Source organism: Populus trichocarpa, chromosome 1 (assembly GCF_000002775.5).
Source record: "Populus trichocarpa isolate Nisqually-1 chromosome 1, P.trichocarpa_v4.1, whole genome shotgun sequence".
Taxonomy (NCBI): domain Eukaryota; kingdom Viridiplantae; phylum Streptophyta; class Magnoliopsida; order Malpighiales; family Salicaceae; genus Populus; species Populus trichocarpa.
In genome coordinates, this window is record NC_037285.2 from 45,330,592 (window position 1) to 45,348,410 (window position 17,819).

The 17,819-nt window shown below is 31.0% G+C and overlaps 1 protein-coding gene across 16 annotated transcripts in view; it reads right to left on the reverse strand.

Moving 5' to 3' along the window:
* The window catches only part of LOC18096055 (uncharacterized), a 691,470-nt gene that overhangs the window by 136,712 nt on the left and 536,939 nt on the right, over positions 1-17,819 (reverse strand). For 8 of the 16 annotated variants that reach the window (XM_052448458.1, XM_052448461.1, XM_052448454.1 and 5 more), the window contains one exon: positions 123-3,010. The exons of 5 other annotated variants lie outside the window; for them this stretch is intronic. In XM_052448458.1, the coding sequence (XP_052304418.1) occupies positions 123-3,010 (2,888 nt within the window). The remainder of the gene's footprint in view (positions 1-122; positions 3,011-17,819) is intronic. 3 more of the 16 variants (XM_052448434.1, XM_052448465.1, XM_052448463.1) reach the window with 3 other exon arrangements.

A 17,819-nucleotide genomic window follows, 5' to 3' on the forward strand; every position in this document is an offset into this window, starting at 1 on the left:
ACTTAATTAGGTTTTAGAAATTTGGTGGAAGAAGGAAGAAATTTAGAAGTTGACAATTTAAATGAAAAGGTACAAAATTAGCAGAGAAAATATAAATGAATGGTTAGATTTAAATGACGTACTTGAAGCTGTACCAACAAATTACCCAATTCTTCATGGCCATGAATGGTTAGATTTTGCAGAGAAGGCAACTGGGCAGCAAAATTCTTTGGACCAAAAAAGCTGTAATTTGATTCGGACCAAAGAATCAACTCTCTTAGTTGAGGGAACGTGATGATGCGTGCATCTCCTTCACTGTAAAATATTTGCTTTAAATTGTTAGCATTATCAATCCTGATCTCTTCCAGGTTCTGAAGACTTGGAGACACAGTGACAGGGAAGACATATTCAAGTTCGGCACAGGCAAATATATAAAGAGTTTTTAATTTTGGGAAGCCAAGAGACTCTGGAATTATTTCCCATTCATCATCCTCCTCTCTTAGAACATGCTTCAATTCAAGGCAATTTCTTATCTCAAGTTTTTCTAGCCGTGGTAGACTTTGAGCGAGGGACGGTGTGAAGATAAATGTTAGTTTGTGAAGACGGTTCAAATTCAGATGAATAAGACTTTGGAGGCTGACATGTCTGGTGGGCCCCTTCCATATACATTTGAGCTCAGGTAACATTTCCAGCTCCAACCTTGTTAAAGATGACAACAGCGGCAACTCGTCCTCGACATTGCTTTCATCATCCAATTCAAATACCTCTTCTAATGATTTGCAGCCATTAATTTTCACACTCCTTAAATTTTTCAAAACTTGCAGAACTTTTGCTGGAAAAAGAGTACAGATATCCCCACAATGCCACACTTCTACAAATTCTAATCTCTGGAAGAAGCCGTTTTGCTGCTTATGATCAGATAACAATACTATATTTTTTAAACCCTCCACTCTCCTAAAAACAATTTGAGACACAGTAGGAAATAACTGCTCCGATATCTTTGCATTTAAGGATGTGGCGCTTGTATTATCCAAATGTAATCTTGTCGAGGTTGGGTATCCTACTGGATCCCTTATAAATGGATTATAATTCCCTATAATTATATCATATTTGAGCAGTCCGGGAAAAACAAAATCTCTGGGAATGCTTTCAACCTCCGGTATCTTCAATGATAATACAGCTAAATTAGACAACGAATTTAGTTCTGTTAGGCTTGCATTCATTCCTCCTGTGCTGTCACATCCAACAACATCCCATCCATCAAAGCTGCAATCCCCGATCAACAGCTCTTCTAACTTCTTCAACCTTCCAATCAAATTCACAGGGATCCTTCTTAGCCTTCGACAACCTGTCACATCCAACAACCTTAACTCCTTGAGGTCTCCTATTTCATCAGGTAATTCTTCAATGGATAAGCACCACATAAGACCAAGAATCTTAAGTCTCTGCAGCTTTCTCAACCAAATGAGGTCCTTGCATCCACACCTGATCAACACCAACGATTTAAGTTTCGTTGAGAGTTCAAGTGAATGCAATGACAAACACCCTCCCTTCAGAGACAAAACTTCAATTTCTTTCATCCCTTCAAAAAACCTCTCTGGAACATTCATACCATCATCCAGTTCTAATAATAGAACTTTGAGCTTTGGACATACCAATCCTTCAGGAAGTTCTGCTAGTTTATTGCCCATTAACGAAATTGTTGTACAACCTTCAAAGCTTTTATTGATCATTGGCCACTCCTTCAACCCAATGCCTGCCTTTACCATGAATCCATATTCTTTAGATGATGCTATCTGAATAGCAACATCACGAACCAAGTCATGCATTCTCACATGTTCTTCAGTTTCAGTGCCCAACAACAAACAACAAGCTTTGAGGTCTTTGATTGCCACATGAACTTGTTCCCTTGCATCTTCAATGGGCTCCTCATCTTGATGTAACCAATAGCCAACTGTATATCTCATCAAGTCCTCAATTGGAATGTCATAATCTTCTGGAAATAAACTGCATAGCAAGAAACATAACTTGGTTTCCTCGTGCTTCAAATTTTCATAGCTCAACTTAAGACATGTAAAAGCATTTTTTTGTTCGTCAAATTGTTCCATGCGCGGAAATTGAGAGTCTTTGAGCTGTTTAGACGCTACTTCCCACTGAACTGCAGATTTATCTCTTAGAGCCCTTCCCACTGTCACAAGTGCTATAGGCAAGCCTTGGCATTCTCTCGCAACCTCCCTTGCCACTCTGTTCAAGGTAGAGTCCCCATCACGTAAACCTGCATTGATTCTGAATAAATCCCATGCTTCTTTTTCAGATAAGACACATAAATACACTTTTTGCTGGCATTCCATATAAGAACATATGACTTGAAGACGAGTTGTTAGAAGAATTTTACAACCCCTGTGATCATCACCAAATGGGATCCCTATCTCTTTCAAATCAATTTCTTCCCGAACATCATCTAGGATTATAAGCATCTTCTCCACTTCCTTCAGTCTCTGCCATAATCGATCAGTTCTCCCTGCATTACTCTTTTCTTTAAAATCCAGACCTAACTTATCTGCCATTTGGTTCTGAATGTCTGTGACATTTGGATTCTGGGACACCGTAGCCATCAAAACTTCAGAAAAAAGCTGCAACTCTTTGGCTCTCCTGCCTAATTCTTTTACCAGGGTGGTTTTACCCACCCCTCCCTTGCCGGACAGTCCGATCATATTGACACTGTCATCTTTGAGAGCTTTCATAATCTGTTCGAAAGCTTCTTTTGACGATTCTGAGGACGTGAATTCCTTTGTTGGGAGAAATTCTATAGGCTGACGATGAGGTATGTGGGACACTTCTGAAAACTTTCTGCTATTTTCTCCAAGTTTTCTGAAAGTCTCCGACTTCTTGGCCAGTGCCTTGCTTAACTTGAATTGTCGCATGCAGTTTGGGCACCAAGTAAAGCATTTGCCATTTTTTCCTATTTCATTTTCCAAGGGCTTCGCACCTTCAATTTCGTTGTTTGCATCTTCCAGCCACTTTTTGACAACTTTGTCAATTTCTTCAGCATTCCTTTTAGCAGTTTCGACATCGACTTGCAGACGTTCTTTTGCCGAAACCAGGTTCTCCTTTAGTTCTTTGAATTCTTCAACAAAATTGTTGAAACAGAACATGTAACGGAACTGCCTTCCTACTGGTTCCACCATGAGTTCTGCTAGCATAGCTATAATGGATCCACCAGCATTTTCGAGAGCCATTTCCACAGGTCTGAAAATCAGAGAAACAAGGATACAGAACGTGAGAGTGAGTCACTACAAGTAAAAAACAGGCGCAGAGAGAATGGGAATAGGAATTCCATTACCTTAATTTGGGAAAATATGTGCGAAAAGCACTGGTACTGAGTGCTCAATGAAATAGCGGGAGGAAGAAAAGGAGAAGGCCTTTAGCTCTGTATGGAATCCAGCTTCAAAAGCAACAACGCAAGGTATAAGCATTTTGATGACATAATTAAGATAGTATGCGTAGTAATATAAAGACAGTGACAAAGAAATAAAGAAAAATAATGTGTACAAGTACTCACCTAGCTAGCAAAGAAAGAAACGAATGAAAGGTTCAGGATAATCACTTAGACGCCTCCATGGATGATACCAGCTCGCTTCCAACAACACATGTAATTAACCTAAGCTATGATCGGTCAAAGTGTTTTTTAGTTTTCTTCTTTTTTAAAAAAAAAAAAAAAACAGATCATCAAGGGAAAAGACTTGCAAAGAAGTAAAATTAATGGAACGAACACAACAAAGGATCAAACTCAAGTGAGGAGAGAAAAGAAGGAGAAAGAAAGGAAAGGGACAAGGAAGGAAGAAAGTAAGGTCACGTAGGGCCAGTCTTGTAGAAAGTTTGAAAAGTAGCATGAAAGAAGAGGATAATAGAGTAGTTGTCAGAATCAAAACACGTATAAACAGAGGACAAAAACAGGGAGGGAGGCTGCTTGTTTTTTTAACCGTGTCTGAGTGCTTTTTATAATTATATTTAATTTAAAAAATATTAAATTAATATTTTTTTTTAATATTTCTTGTTATTATATATATATATATATATATATTTTTAAATAAAAAATATTTTTAAAAAGTATGTGTCACAAAACAAAATTATAGTATAAATTAAAAGAGAAAGGTGTTTTATGCTCATTAGTCAATCTAAAATCTTCTTAAACTCAATTGACAAGCACTTGACAAGCACCAAATTACAGAAGTATCAACACAACAACTTGAGAGAGTGTTTAAAATCAATCCATTTTTTTAAAAAAAACTCCTTAGTTGTTAAGGAAAGATTGGTAGTGTGAACAAATCACCAAAGTCAGCAGCAAGGAAGTTCCAGGAAGTGGGCAGCCTTTATTCTACTGTTCATGTGGTGTTCTGCTGTTCCTACCATTGTAAAATCATATATTTAAAATACAATAATAAAAATGTAATAATCATCTAATTAATGTATTAAGCAGCTAATTAATGCTGTTGTTCTTTCTTCTTGTTTTGCTATTTTGATTTTATTGTATTTTAAAAAAAAATTATGATTGTATAAGCTAGCCAAACCTTTAGATCCCAACAATCTAAGAGGGTTTTTGAGAATGTGGTTGTTTTTAGTTTTCAAAATGTTTTTTACTCTGCAATACATTAAAATAATATTTTTTTTATTTTCTAAAAATTATTTTTGACATTAGCATATTAAAATTATTTGAAAATATCAAAGAAATACTAATTTGAAGTAAATAAAAATATAAAAAAAACTTTAAAAAATATTTTTGAAACGTAAAAACAAATAGAGTCTTAGAAATTAGTGTAGCTATGCCTAAGGTACTTTTTGTAATCTAACTTTTTTAATATATTTTTTATTTAATTATGAAATATATTCATAGAAAACACTCAAAATAAAATTATAGACAAAATATATATATATTTCATCAAAATTCTCTAGTCTGATTCATGTATTTTTCTCAAAAAAAGAAAAAAGTTTTTGACGATATAAAAAGTATCCTAAGAAACTGTAATGATTTGAACTAAAAAAGTATTTTTTTTATTGAAAACATAAATTTTTAATTCATGTATTTTTTTATTTAAAAAAATATATTTTTTATGAGTAATATTATTTTGCTCAAATGTCCCTAATACATAATTATTTATAAAGTAATGAAAATATCATAATAAAAATGCCTAATCTTCTTGAAAACAATTAAATAATTCAACAATCACTTAAATATTATTTTAATAAATTGATTGAATGAATTTTTTTATTAAAAATAAAGAATAAAGAATAAAATGATATCTAAGATAAAGGTCATACAAGCCTTCAAAGATAATATATGTACATGTACAATGCAAATTAATAAAATCTAAGTAGTAATATTTAATGCAAGTTTAAGAATAAGAGTTTGGTTTGTGTTTTGTTGTGAGATTAACCATATCAAATTATTTAATAATAAATAATTGTGCTGTGTTATGAGTAAAATCAATAAATTATTTGGTGTTCTGCTGTCTTGTTGTTTGAATTAAAATTATTATTAAGAATATAAATTAAATTAAATATTGAAAAAGCTAAATGAATTGCTTAATAAATAAATAAATTATTTCTTTAGAAAGCATGGAAATGCCATGACATTGGCTTTTTAGAGAAGACTACGATATTAACAGCCAAAAACGTTATCGATAGCTGTGTAAATCATTGAAACTGCCACAAAAGCAACCCAAATTATTTATGAATTGGATTCGATGGAAGGAAGAGGGGAAGAGGGGAATTGGGTAACGGGAAATTAAAGAGAGATGAAGATCTGTGCATGGCTACCTGTTTTTGAGAATTATGGAAAGTTATCCCTAACTCAAAACGGCACCAATTATAAGTTCATTCAAAAAAATCTGGAGCACAACAGATGGAAAAAACTCGAAACAACTCGTCTAGAATTTAGGCAAGAAGAATGAGCCAAGATTTTAAGTGCAATGAAATTTGTCTCAGTTTGTTCTGTTTTTTAAAATGATACAGGATATATTGCCTATTTCAGGTGAAACAGAATGGAATCGACAACCTTTAAAAGGAGTAGAGACAGCATATGTGTCGCTCGAATTCAATATCCTTTCTCCTATACTGACATGTGCTATATACACACCAACATTTCTTTTCCTTTTATTAAATAATATTCAACATCGGCAAGTGAGGATTTGGTAGCTGACCTTATTAGTAATATTGGTTACTAACTTGTCAGACACGTTTTGGGACCATGCGTGGTCACTAATTAAGAACAAATCCGTGAGGGCGATAAGGCCCCAAACATACAATATCTGGCAGGTTTGGTCAGGCTGTGACATATTCGATAGTAACTCTTCAATTAAGTCCTAAATCTCATTTCATCTTTCCAATTTAATCCCTAATTTGACACCAACTCTTCAATTAGACCCCAAAGCTTATCTCACCCGAGGAAAGCCCTCTTCTTTCAATTTAGCCCCTTATTATCTTCAATTTAATATTGAATTTTATTCGACCCAAGCCCAAAAAAGGCTAAGTGAAGATAGAATAAAGGAAGGGAAAGAAAATGAATAATTGTCCAACTGAGTTAATGTGTTCTGGTCTTTTCTCTTTGATTCGAGTTGAACATTTGACATTTATCCTTTTTTTTCTATAGTCTTTTCTCCATGTTCATTGTGACGCCGCACACGTGCGACAAGTAGTAAATCTATAATTAATTTCATTTTTTGATAAAAGATAATACCATCGGTGTAGAATGGTTACCAACTGTTAGTTTAATATGCCTTGTAGCCAATCAGTTAGTTATACGAGACATTATTATATTCATGTAAATACATATTTATTATTATTAAAGGCTTAATTTAACTTTAATATTCATATAATATTATAGTAATGAATCTAGAGTATAGATAAAGTTTATGAGACAAAAATGCTTTGCAAAGGAAATTATAAAGTTGTTATAATTATGAGATTTTTAATGCATCAAAGTATTGTTCATAAAATATTCTTGGTCGATGCTCTCTTAAATACTGGATATTTATTAGAGCCATAAAGACTGATATATATTATGTTTTTTCCTTTATGAAATGAAGCAACTATTCTCATAAGTTGAGCTATAAGGGATACCTAAAACTAATATGTATATGCTTGTCATAAGACATGTACACTGAATTGACCGGCATGAGAATTTCATATGGAGAGATTACCTATGTCTATGGAAAGACTCACGTGACGGTTGTATATGTAATCCTTAGACTTGAGATCACTAAGTTATCTTATATAGAGAATGCTATGCTTTGATCCTGTTACATGTTATCTTAATTGAGGTAACAAAATGATAGATATTGGATATATCATGAACTATATGAAGGTACTTAAGTGATTAAGGGAGGATTTCATCACCCTATGTGAGATAGAAAAAATGTTTCATCTGTTCTCAAATAGTATTAACTGAGAAATCTTTGGCCAAGGTGGAATGAGATTTAAAAAGGGTTTCAAATCTTATTCAAATGATCAATTACTATTATGTAGAGAATCAACATGATTTAACATGGCAAACATGCTTCTTGCTTTAATGTTAAATAAGAACATTAGTGATAAAATGGTATTAATTACAATGAGAAACTGGTAATTGAAACCACTAATAACTTTTCTAATATTTAGGGGATCATGACACATTACTAAACAATGTACATGATCTTCAAATCTTCAATTCTAATTTATTTAATTATAATTATAATTATAATTTATATTTGGGCCAATATATTAGAAACCTAATAGGTCATACACATTAAGAATTAAACTATGATGATTTAATTAAGTATAACTTAATTAAAATATATTTTAAAAATTAAGAACTATAATATGATTAATACAATGATTATATTTTCAGATCTAGAAAAATCAGGTAAGGACTTGATTGAGTTAATTTATAAAATTATCTTAATTTAATATATGGATATTATTCAAGGGGGAAATTGATATTTTGTCAATTTATAGGGTTTTTCAGATTTCCTTATAAATAGTAAGCTATGTCTTTTATTTTTTAGGAGTTTTCTGTTAGACATAAAAATTACGTGTGTCACAAAATAAAGAGATAACACTCTAGGCATAACAATCCCTCTCTCCTAAATAGGAACTTGTGAGATTTTTCACTAGTGGTTCATGTGGATTATCATTGAAGGACGGACAATTAGACGACTTCTAGTTTGCAATAACCCAGTCTTTTAAAAATTATTCAAAATCAAAGATGATCAAATCTTCAAGAAATAAATCCCTAAACAACTTTAGATCTGTTTAACAAGATTCTAGAGACTCCCGAATAATTTTATTTTATTGTTTCGGCTGAGTGTATGCTATTCGGCAAACCCAACACCAACTTCATTGCAGGTTTAACATTTCTTTTACATGTTGGGAATTTGGTACTAATGGATGTATTTTCTTAAGTTGAAATAATGCCACACAATCTAGGTTCAAGTGGGTTCATGAATCAAATAGTGGTTGTATTTGACCCCAATTGGATGGCTCATATTTGATATATGAAGCTATGCTAAGGGAATCATGCTTGTATCACCTATACTAATAATAATAATAATAATATTTACATATTAACAAGCATCATTTGATTAGTAAGTTTCAAATTCTATCCACAAATATTATAGCCTCTTAATTTATGCAAGAACTTAGCTAGATTTCATGCAAGCAATCCCTAACTCTAGTATTGTCTTTGTGTTAAAAATGGAGACTTCTTGGTGTTCGCCGGTGCTTGGGTATACCATTTTTGAACAAATAACAAGGTAAAACCATCTTTTAACGATATTAAATCATTTATTCATTTAAAGTATCAATATTGTCATTTATAGTGAAACATTTAATTTTACTACGTTGAAAATACGTTGACCAATAGAATCCCCGCCTTCAGCCAACCCCAAATATTGAACAAATTTGTCTATCTAATTCATACCTTTACATTATTAAATTCACATCCTACCGACCATTACGGCTGTCATAGAATAGCAATGGCCATCCTTTGGCCATCATGCCATGAAAGCCTGATTTGGAGCCAATTCCTCTCTCTTTCTTGCCACTATTAGCTTCCAACCATTCTTCGCGTTTCACTTTTCTTCAAATGTTTTCACCAAAACAAAGCTTCAACCTTTAAATTGTTGCTCATAAAGTCGAGATCCAAGGGATTATTTAAGATTTTATGGAAAGTACGTATTTCAAATATTTTACGTTTATTTTTCTGAAATATGATTTGAAACAAAAAAAATTTAAATTTTTTTAAAAATTCTTTTAAAACACAAAAACAAATAAAGTTTGTTTTTTTATTTTTTAAAGTATTGTTTTTAAAAAATAATTTTTTGTATTCTAAATTAATTTTTTTATTTTTATATTGATATTAAAAATATTTTTTTAAAATAAAAAAAATATTATTTTAATATATTTTAAAATAAAAAATATTTTAAAAAACATCTACATAAAAAATATTATTTTTCTGAAATAATACTTTTCTCTGTATTTTGAGTTTTAGTTTTTAATAGCTATGTTCGTTTGATTTATTTTTTAATTTGTTTTTCATGCTCTTGCAAATAAGGCACGAAAAGAGGACCTGAAATCACGGCAGTAAATAAGGAGAGAAATAGGGTGTTTGCTTTTTATTTTTTAAAGTATTATTTTTAAAAAATAATTTTTTGTATTCTAAATTAATTTTTTGTATTTTTATATTGATATTAAAAATAATTTTTAAAAAATAAAAAATATTATTTTAATATATTCTTAAATAAAAAAAATATTTTAAAAATTAACTACTTATTCAAACACTTAAAATAAAAATCTTAAAATCACATCATGATAAAAGAAGAAAGAAAGGAATGGGATAAAGAAGAAAGAACCAAAAAAAACCCCTAAAATCACGGCATGATCAAAGGAGAAAGAAAAGGATGGGACAAGTAAGGAAGAAAGTAAGGTCACGTATGGGGCCAGTATTGAAGAAAAGCTAAAAGAACCAGGTAATCCAAGAAACCAATAGATTATCGCCACATGTTCAACCTTATCTCCACATGTTCAACCTTAGATTTTATTGTGACATGATAAAAGAAGAAAGAAAAGAACGGGACAAAGAAGGAAGAAAGTAAGGTCACGTCGGGGGGCAGAATTGTAGAAAATAGGAGATGAAAATTAGTGTGAAAAAGAGGATGATAGAGTGGTTGTCCAAATCATAGTGGTTTTTATAATTATATTTAATTTATAGAAATATTAAATTAATATATTCTTTGTGTTTTATATGATTTTAAAATGTTTTTTTATGATTTAAAAAAATATATGTGTATAAAAAAATATTTTAATAAATTTTTAAATAAAAAATATTTTTAAAAGTATGTGTCACAGTACCAAATTATAGTATAAATTAAAAGAAAATGGGGTTTTATGTTCATTACCACTCCCTAGACTCATTTAATTGTGAACAACAGTAGTGTATTTTTTGAAAATTTTCAATTTTATACTTGAATTATTTTTCACAATTCATCCTTTGTAATTAAAATTAGAGTCTAATTGCATATATTTTTTTAAGAATGAGAGTTGAATTGAAAAACAGGGGACTGCAATGAAAAACTCAGCTAAAATAGGTGAAGGCTCTGTAATTTGTTTGCAAAGTTCATTTTAATTCCTCATCTTTTTAAGCTATTAAATAATAAGTCCCCATAATTTTCCAACATTGCATTTTGAAATTTTTTTTATTGATACTTTTTTATATATATTTTTGAAAATAATTTTAAAAATGATGTTTTCATTAATACCCCTTTTCTATGATTTTTTTGGCCTTATGTAGTCTTTCTTCAATTATTTTTAATTTTGTTAGATGTGTTTAATTTTTTAAGAGGTTAGTATGATTTATCTGTAAATATTTTTTTGTATATTTCAGATAGATTAAGTATTTAATTTTTATAATATTTTGAATATGTGTAGCCTTGCATAGTTTTTTTTCTTTTATGATATTAAAAAAAAATATATGTATGTTGATTTCTATTATAGAATAATTTTAATAAATAAATTTATTAAATATAACCATATAAATGATACATGTTCTAATATTAAATACTTCACCTGTTACTTCCCTTTAATTTTCTAGACAAGCAAAAGGAGCTAAACTTATTCCCGACCAAAACGTCAAGAATTTCAGTAGAACAAAAGAAGAGATTATTACTTGACCAAAAACAATTAGTCCGCGTCCAAAGAAACCGAGTGAATGAGAGAAAAAGACTATTAGCTAGAAAACAATCAACAGAACCAAGAACTTTCTGTCTGGTTTCCAAGAAAAATGAAACGAAACGAGCAGCACAACCCTCTTTCCTCTCTAAGAAAAGAAAGATAAAGATAAAGATAAAGATAAAGATAAAGAAAAAGAAAAAGAAAGGAAAGAAACAAAGAAGTTCGAGGAAGTGGGCAGCCTTTGTTCTGCTGTTCACACAGAACTCCTCCCATTGTAAAATCATATAATTAAAACACAACAATAAAAATGTAATAATCAGATCTTATAGCGTTCAGCTGATTGTTTTACTTGTTTAAATAATTCTCTTGTAAGCCTAATGGTTCACGTCTTCCATCATTGCAACCTTTTTTTCTGTGATTGAAAAATCTATAATAGGAACCTGCACTGCATCCCTTCTATGCTGTTGTTCTTTCTTCTTGTTTTGCTATTTTAATTTTATCATATTTTCTATGATGAAAGTTGAAGAAATTCTACTTCGAAACTCAATACAAAGTCTCTCGGACTGCATATTAGTGGGTTGCTCATTGGGATTTCTATAAACAACTGATTCTAATATTGCAAAGCAACATTACGAAAAACTGAATATTTCACACATAGTCTAATAAAAGTAGATTCCATTATCAATTCCTTAACATTTTCCAAACAAATCCATGCTCCTCATTTTATACTGTCTTGAGGTTTTCTATTCTCTTATTACCAATTTCAGTGAGTTTCATAACAAGCTGCTTAGAAAGAAGCTATCTAACAGGAGGGTGGGGCTACTCTTAGCCAATGAAAACAGCTTCACATGCTACACAGCAACGTGAAAAAAAATTCTCAGCCTGTTCTCTCTTTAATGAACACCTCTTGGATTCTCTAGCATTAGCCAACAAGGTATCTGCTTGGAATTACTTCCGCCAATCTGAAAAGAACATACAACCTATTTAATATACTTAACTAAAAATTTATTTCATAACCCTATATATTTTTTAACTAAACTAGTTATTTTTCCCAAAAACAAAAAAAATAAATGGTTTTCCAGAAATCTAATTCACAATAAAACAAATAATGAGACTTGATAATAATTCACTAAATAACCATCAATTATTCATCAAACCAATATGAAAAAGCTAATATTAAGGCTAGGGACCAATCTTGAATTTTATCATATTTTTAGGGGTCAAATTATAATTTTATCAAATTAGAGGACCGAACTAAAAATGTCATAAATTCATGACTATACTGGAATTCTGCACATAATTCATCCTCAATTCTACCCAGAATATCAAATTATGCTCCAAGGACCACTCTGGAATTTTATCAAATTTCTAGGGTCAAATTGTAATTTCATCAAATTGGAGGACCAAAGTGAAAATGTCATAAATTCTTAACTATACTGGAATTCTGCCCATAATTCATCTTTAATTCTGTCCAGAATCTCGGATTATGCTCCAGGGACCAATCTCTAATTTTTCCAAAGTTTAGGGACAAAACTGTAATTTTCACAAATTAAGGGGCCAAGCTGAAATTTCATAATCTTCAACCTCAAACCCAGAATTTACACAAATAACTTACTGATATATCAAGATTTCTAACTCAAATTCACCATTTAAATAAATCATAACTCAAAATCATCATTTTTACCTAAAATCTTTCAAAATCAACTAAATAACTCATTATCCATAACAATCAACCCATAATTTTTCTGTAATGTAATTGTAATTCCTAGCATAATGCATATTCGAGGGCAAGCATAACAACTCAAGAGCAAAGAAACTCGATGAAATAGCAAAAGAAAAAGACTTGAAGGACTGAAATAAAATAAAACCAAAAAAGAGGGATGAAAAAAGTAACCGCACTCTGGTTGCCATCAAAAACATAATTCTTTTAGTATTTTTTTTATTAATATTGCAATAGGTCAATCATATTACCCGAGTGTGTGACACAGAGATGATCATCATAGAAAATTACTTTTAATTGCTTGAGTTTTATCCTTAGATGACAAACTTACCTTGTCCTACTAATGCTTTTGCTTTCATTGTTTCGAAAGTAATTAAAAGAGACATAAACATAATCATTTCCTTCCTTTTACTTTCCACTGCTTTGTAATGGATTGCAAACGGGATGGTGCTTAGGGGGGCCAGTTTTTCTTTTCCTTTCTTTTTAAAATCTTATTTTTTATAACACTATTAAATATAAATAAATAACTTACTTTGTAAGAATTTATTTTCTATAAAAACTACCTTTTAAAAGAAACTACTTTAAATAAACGGGGCTCAAATCTCACTCTCATGGCTTTATTTATCAAGTTTTAAGAGATAGATAGACCTTCATAACCGCATGTGGTTATTTGTCATGATATTACCTTCTTCTGGAATTAGGACATGATGAAAATAGGCAAACAAAACCTAATAATTTAGTCATTCTCAATGTTTTGGAAGATTTTTGCGAAAGAAAAATTATTACAAATTTCCCTAGTCATGATCATATCCATGACATCTGACAAAATTATTATAAACAGTTTTTTTTTTTTTTAAAACATTTAGAAAAAAGAGTTTATTACTTGGCGAAAAACAACTAGTCATCACCCAAAGAAACCGAGTGAATGAGAAAAAAAGACAAATAGCTAGAAAACAATCAACAGATCCAAGAACTTTCTGTATGGTTTCCAAGAAAATGAAAAGAAACGAGCAGCACAACCCTCTTTCTCCTCCAAGAAAAAGAAAAGTAAAGGAAAGAAGATAGAGAGTCAAACTTGGCTGAATTGGCACATGATTTGAGTTATGAGTTGGGTGGGTTAATCTAAAATGATTCAAATCAATAATTTCTTCTAAATGATGAAAACATGTTGTTTTGAACAGAACAAAAATATCAATTAGAATTTTTATTGAGTTTTGACTAGGTTGCAAGTCAGACTCGTCATAATGTCAAACTATATTAACTTTTTTCTTAATTTTTATCGAGTTTTGACTAGGTTGCAAGTTAACTCATCATCGGTGATGGATTGTTCAAGCCAAGTTTAATAACAATGTTTTCGTCTATTTAACTAACCCTTGTAATTTATATATTTGTGTTTATGTTTTTTTTTTCCATTCCACAGTAAAAGAAAATCTCTTAATTTCTCATGAACAATCTTAAAACTGTACTTCAAGATTTTGAAGGAAAAGACATTAAAGAAGCTTCTTATGAAATGCAGTTTCAACGAAAACTCCTTCACGCTATTTTCCAAGATACTTCTACCCACAAGAAACCTGGAAAAACTTAAATAATATCAGCAAAACTATAATCAATGAACATGGCAGTAACAGGTTGGGAATGTGACAGAATGCTAAGTGCCAAAGGGTAAAAGTATTATTAAAGAGGCGTGACACAAACGAAGCTACCCCTTACCTACTCCTGGGAAGGGATGTCAGACTATACAGCTTTTTCAATTCATTAATGTCGTTCTCTGTTTGTCTTCTAAAACCTACTTGAATCATATACATGTATTATATTCTTAAAATTGCTCTATGGGATTGCAGGTCATGCTCGTTTGAGTTTTATCCTTAGATGACAAACTTACCTCGTCCTACTAATGCTTTTGCTTTCATTGTTTCGAAAGTAAAAGAGACATAAACATAATCATTTCCTTCCTTTTACTTTCCACTTCTTTGTAAACGGGATAGTGCATAGGGGGGCCAGTTTTTCTTTTCCTTTCTTTTTAAAATCTTATGCCTAATTGGGTGAGGAAATTAGTGGAGCATTAGACTTTTTAAAAGACAACAAAAAGAAGCAATGTCTCATCTTTTGATATGGTGGTCTTCCATGATCAGTTTGTTGATGAAGATATCGAAAGATTCGAGTCTCCGTTCTAGCTCAGGTTGGAAGCTAGGCCGAAGGCTAAGCTTCTTTTAATTATGAATTGTTTATGCAAAGGAAACCCAGAAGCTTGAACAAACAGAAATGCCTTGTTGATTTCTCTGCTACTACTCATTATTTCCAATATTATTCCATTATCTTACCCGAAAGCAATTATAAAGAAATTTCATTATCCTGCCCCAAAAGGAAATTTATTACAAGGACTTCTCCTTTAACCTCCTTGAAGGCAATTTATTTGATGCAAATTCCTTTAATCCACCTCAAAGACAATTTATCTTAGGGAATTCCAACAACCCAGGCAATTTATTTCTTGGAAATTCCTTTAACCCGCCCTAATTAAGGCATTTTATCTAAGGGAATTCCAAAATCAATTTATTTATTGGACTCAGTATTCTTTGATACTAGTTATTTATGTATAATTTAACAACACTTAATCATCGTACATTTAAGAAGAAATTCAAAGGATAGGATAACCCTTATCTAGAGCTCCTGTGATTCTTGCTCCCGAGAGAATTGGCTCCATTCCTGACAAATCTATTACCAAAAACCCAAGTTTCAACCAATCAATAACATCAACACCCATTTTAATTCAATGCAATAAGTTTTTCTTAACCAATTTACTTGATGCAAGTTCTTATAATCAAAGTGACAGTATTCAGTGACAGTATTCAGGGTGAAGACAAGCAGAAGGGCGTGTATTAATTTTATTTTTTAATGTTGAGTTTTTTTATTGAATTTTATTTGTTAACATTGAATTAATTATAAATTAATTTTTATATTTTATTTTATCATATATAAAAAAACAAAGTAATCTCATCTTTTGATACGGTGGTCCAAGATGCACCATGACATGGTTGTAGTTTTTTTTTTTTGCCTTTTTCTTTTAAAAATGTTATGTCATTTAATTTATAATTATAAATTAATTTTTTTTATTGGTCATTTTAAATTTTTTTACTTTTTTTATATATAATTTTTTAATTTTATATTTTAATGTTGAGTTTTTTTATTAAATTTTATTTGGCTATAAACCAGAACTTTTTATTTTTTATTTTTTGGACAAGTAGAGAGAAATTAAATAAACAAAGTAATCTCATCTTTTGATATGGTTGTAGTTGTTTTTTTTTTTGCCCTTTTCTTTTAAAAATGTTATCTCCTTGGTAAGGAATCCTTGGTTCCCAACGGCAACTGTAGCAACGTAAAAACAAATCTCTGAACTCCACCGAAAGTAGTGGAGCATTAGAATTTTTAAAAGACAAAACGGGGACAAGTGGGAGACGAAGAAAAAGACAAAAGTAGGTGTTCTAAGATACACCGTATTTATGACAATAATAAAACAACCGTTTAAAACAACTCTGAAAACAAATTTTTTATAATTCATAATTTATTAAGCATGCGATAAAATAAGTAATAGTGAATGTTTTCATTTGGCATTTAATTCCATGAACATGATTTTTTTAGATTAATATAGATATTCGGATCAGTTTGTGTACCTCGACTAATCTCATGAATCCTAAAGTTAATGATAATGTAAGTATTTAATGGCCCTGAAGTTTGTGAGATTCGAACTTATAAATTTTAGAGAGCAAATTCAGGATATGATTAGTTGAGCTACACTACTCATACTTTCATTAACATGATCTTACTTTTCGATCAAATTAATGTGACCATATTATACTTGTAATAAGACCATTAATTGACTGTTCTTGACTAGCTATTGTTTCTCATTGGAAAGAGTCATTGCCAATTATCATAACATGTTAGTGATCTATTACAACTAGTTCTAGCATCTACAGAGTTTTTATTTAACCATTAAATCAATTTATAAAACATTATTGACTAGCTATCTAACACTAACAACTAATCACTGATAATATTTATGCAAAACTTGTAGCTTAATACAAATCACAGTTGCTCCTCGTTTGATACTTTCTTGAAGGTTTCTTTTCTCTTATTACCAATTTCTGTGAGTTTGTGAGTTTTTCTGTACCGTATCATCCGAACAATTACTAGAACCACACAACTAATATGTAAATTCACAAATTCCCTACAGTTCATATTGCCAACGAACTCCTCTTGCCATTCCCTGATTGCATTGAGCCAGCTAATCTGGATGAAAGAAAGGACTTCGACCTTGCTAATCTGGATGAAAGAAAGAAAGGAACCTTAAAGCAGACCCAACTTTGTAGCAAATAATTAATATGAGATATATTTTTCATTTTTTTTAGATTAACGTGGGTGTTCGGGCCAGCTTGCACACACTTCAACTAATCCCACGGACCCTGAAGTTAACGACTATGTAAACCTCCAGTGGCCATCATATGAGCAACCACAAGGTTCGAACCTGAGACCATAGAAGAAGCAAACCTCTTAGTCCCAAGTTCTTACCACTTGACACCACCTAGATGGTTGATTTACTTTTCATTTTAGTGAACCTTAAAGCAGACCCAACAGTTACGTAAAAGTTATCAGTAGCTGCGTAAACCATTGAAACTGTTACTGTAGGTGCACACTCAATTACACCATGGATTCACATAGTGCAATTGTTATATTTTTTAAAAAAATTCCATGTTATTTTTTTATTTGAACCTTTATTTGTCAGCATGTTTCGCAATTGGCCTTGGTATTTTGTTTTCATTTTCTCTATGTTTCCTTCTTCTGTAGATAAAAAACATCATGTCTTGGGGCTCGTGCTTGATAGTGCAAAATTAATGACACAATAATCAAAGAACACAAAATT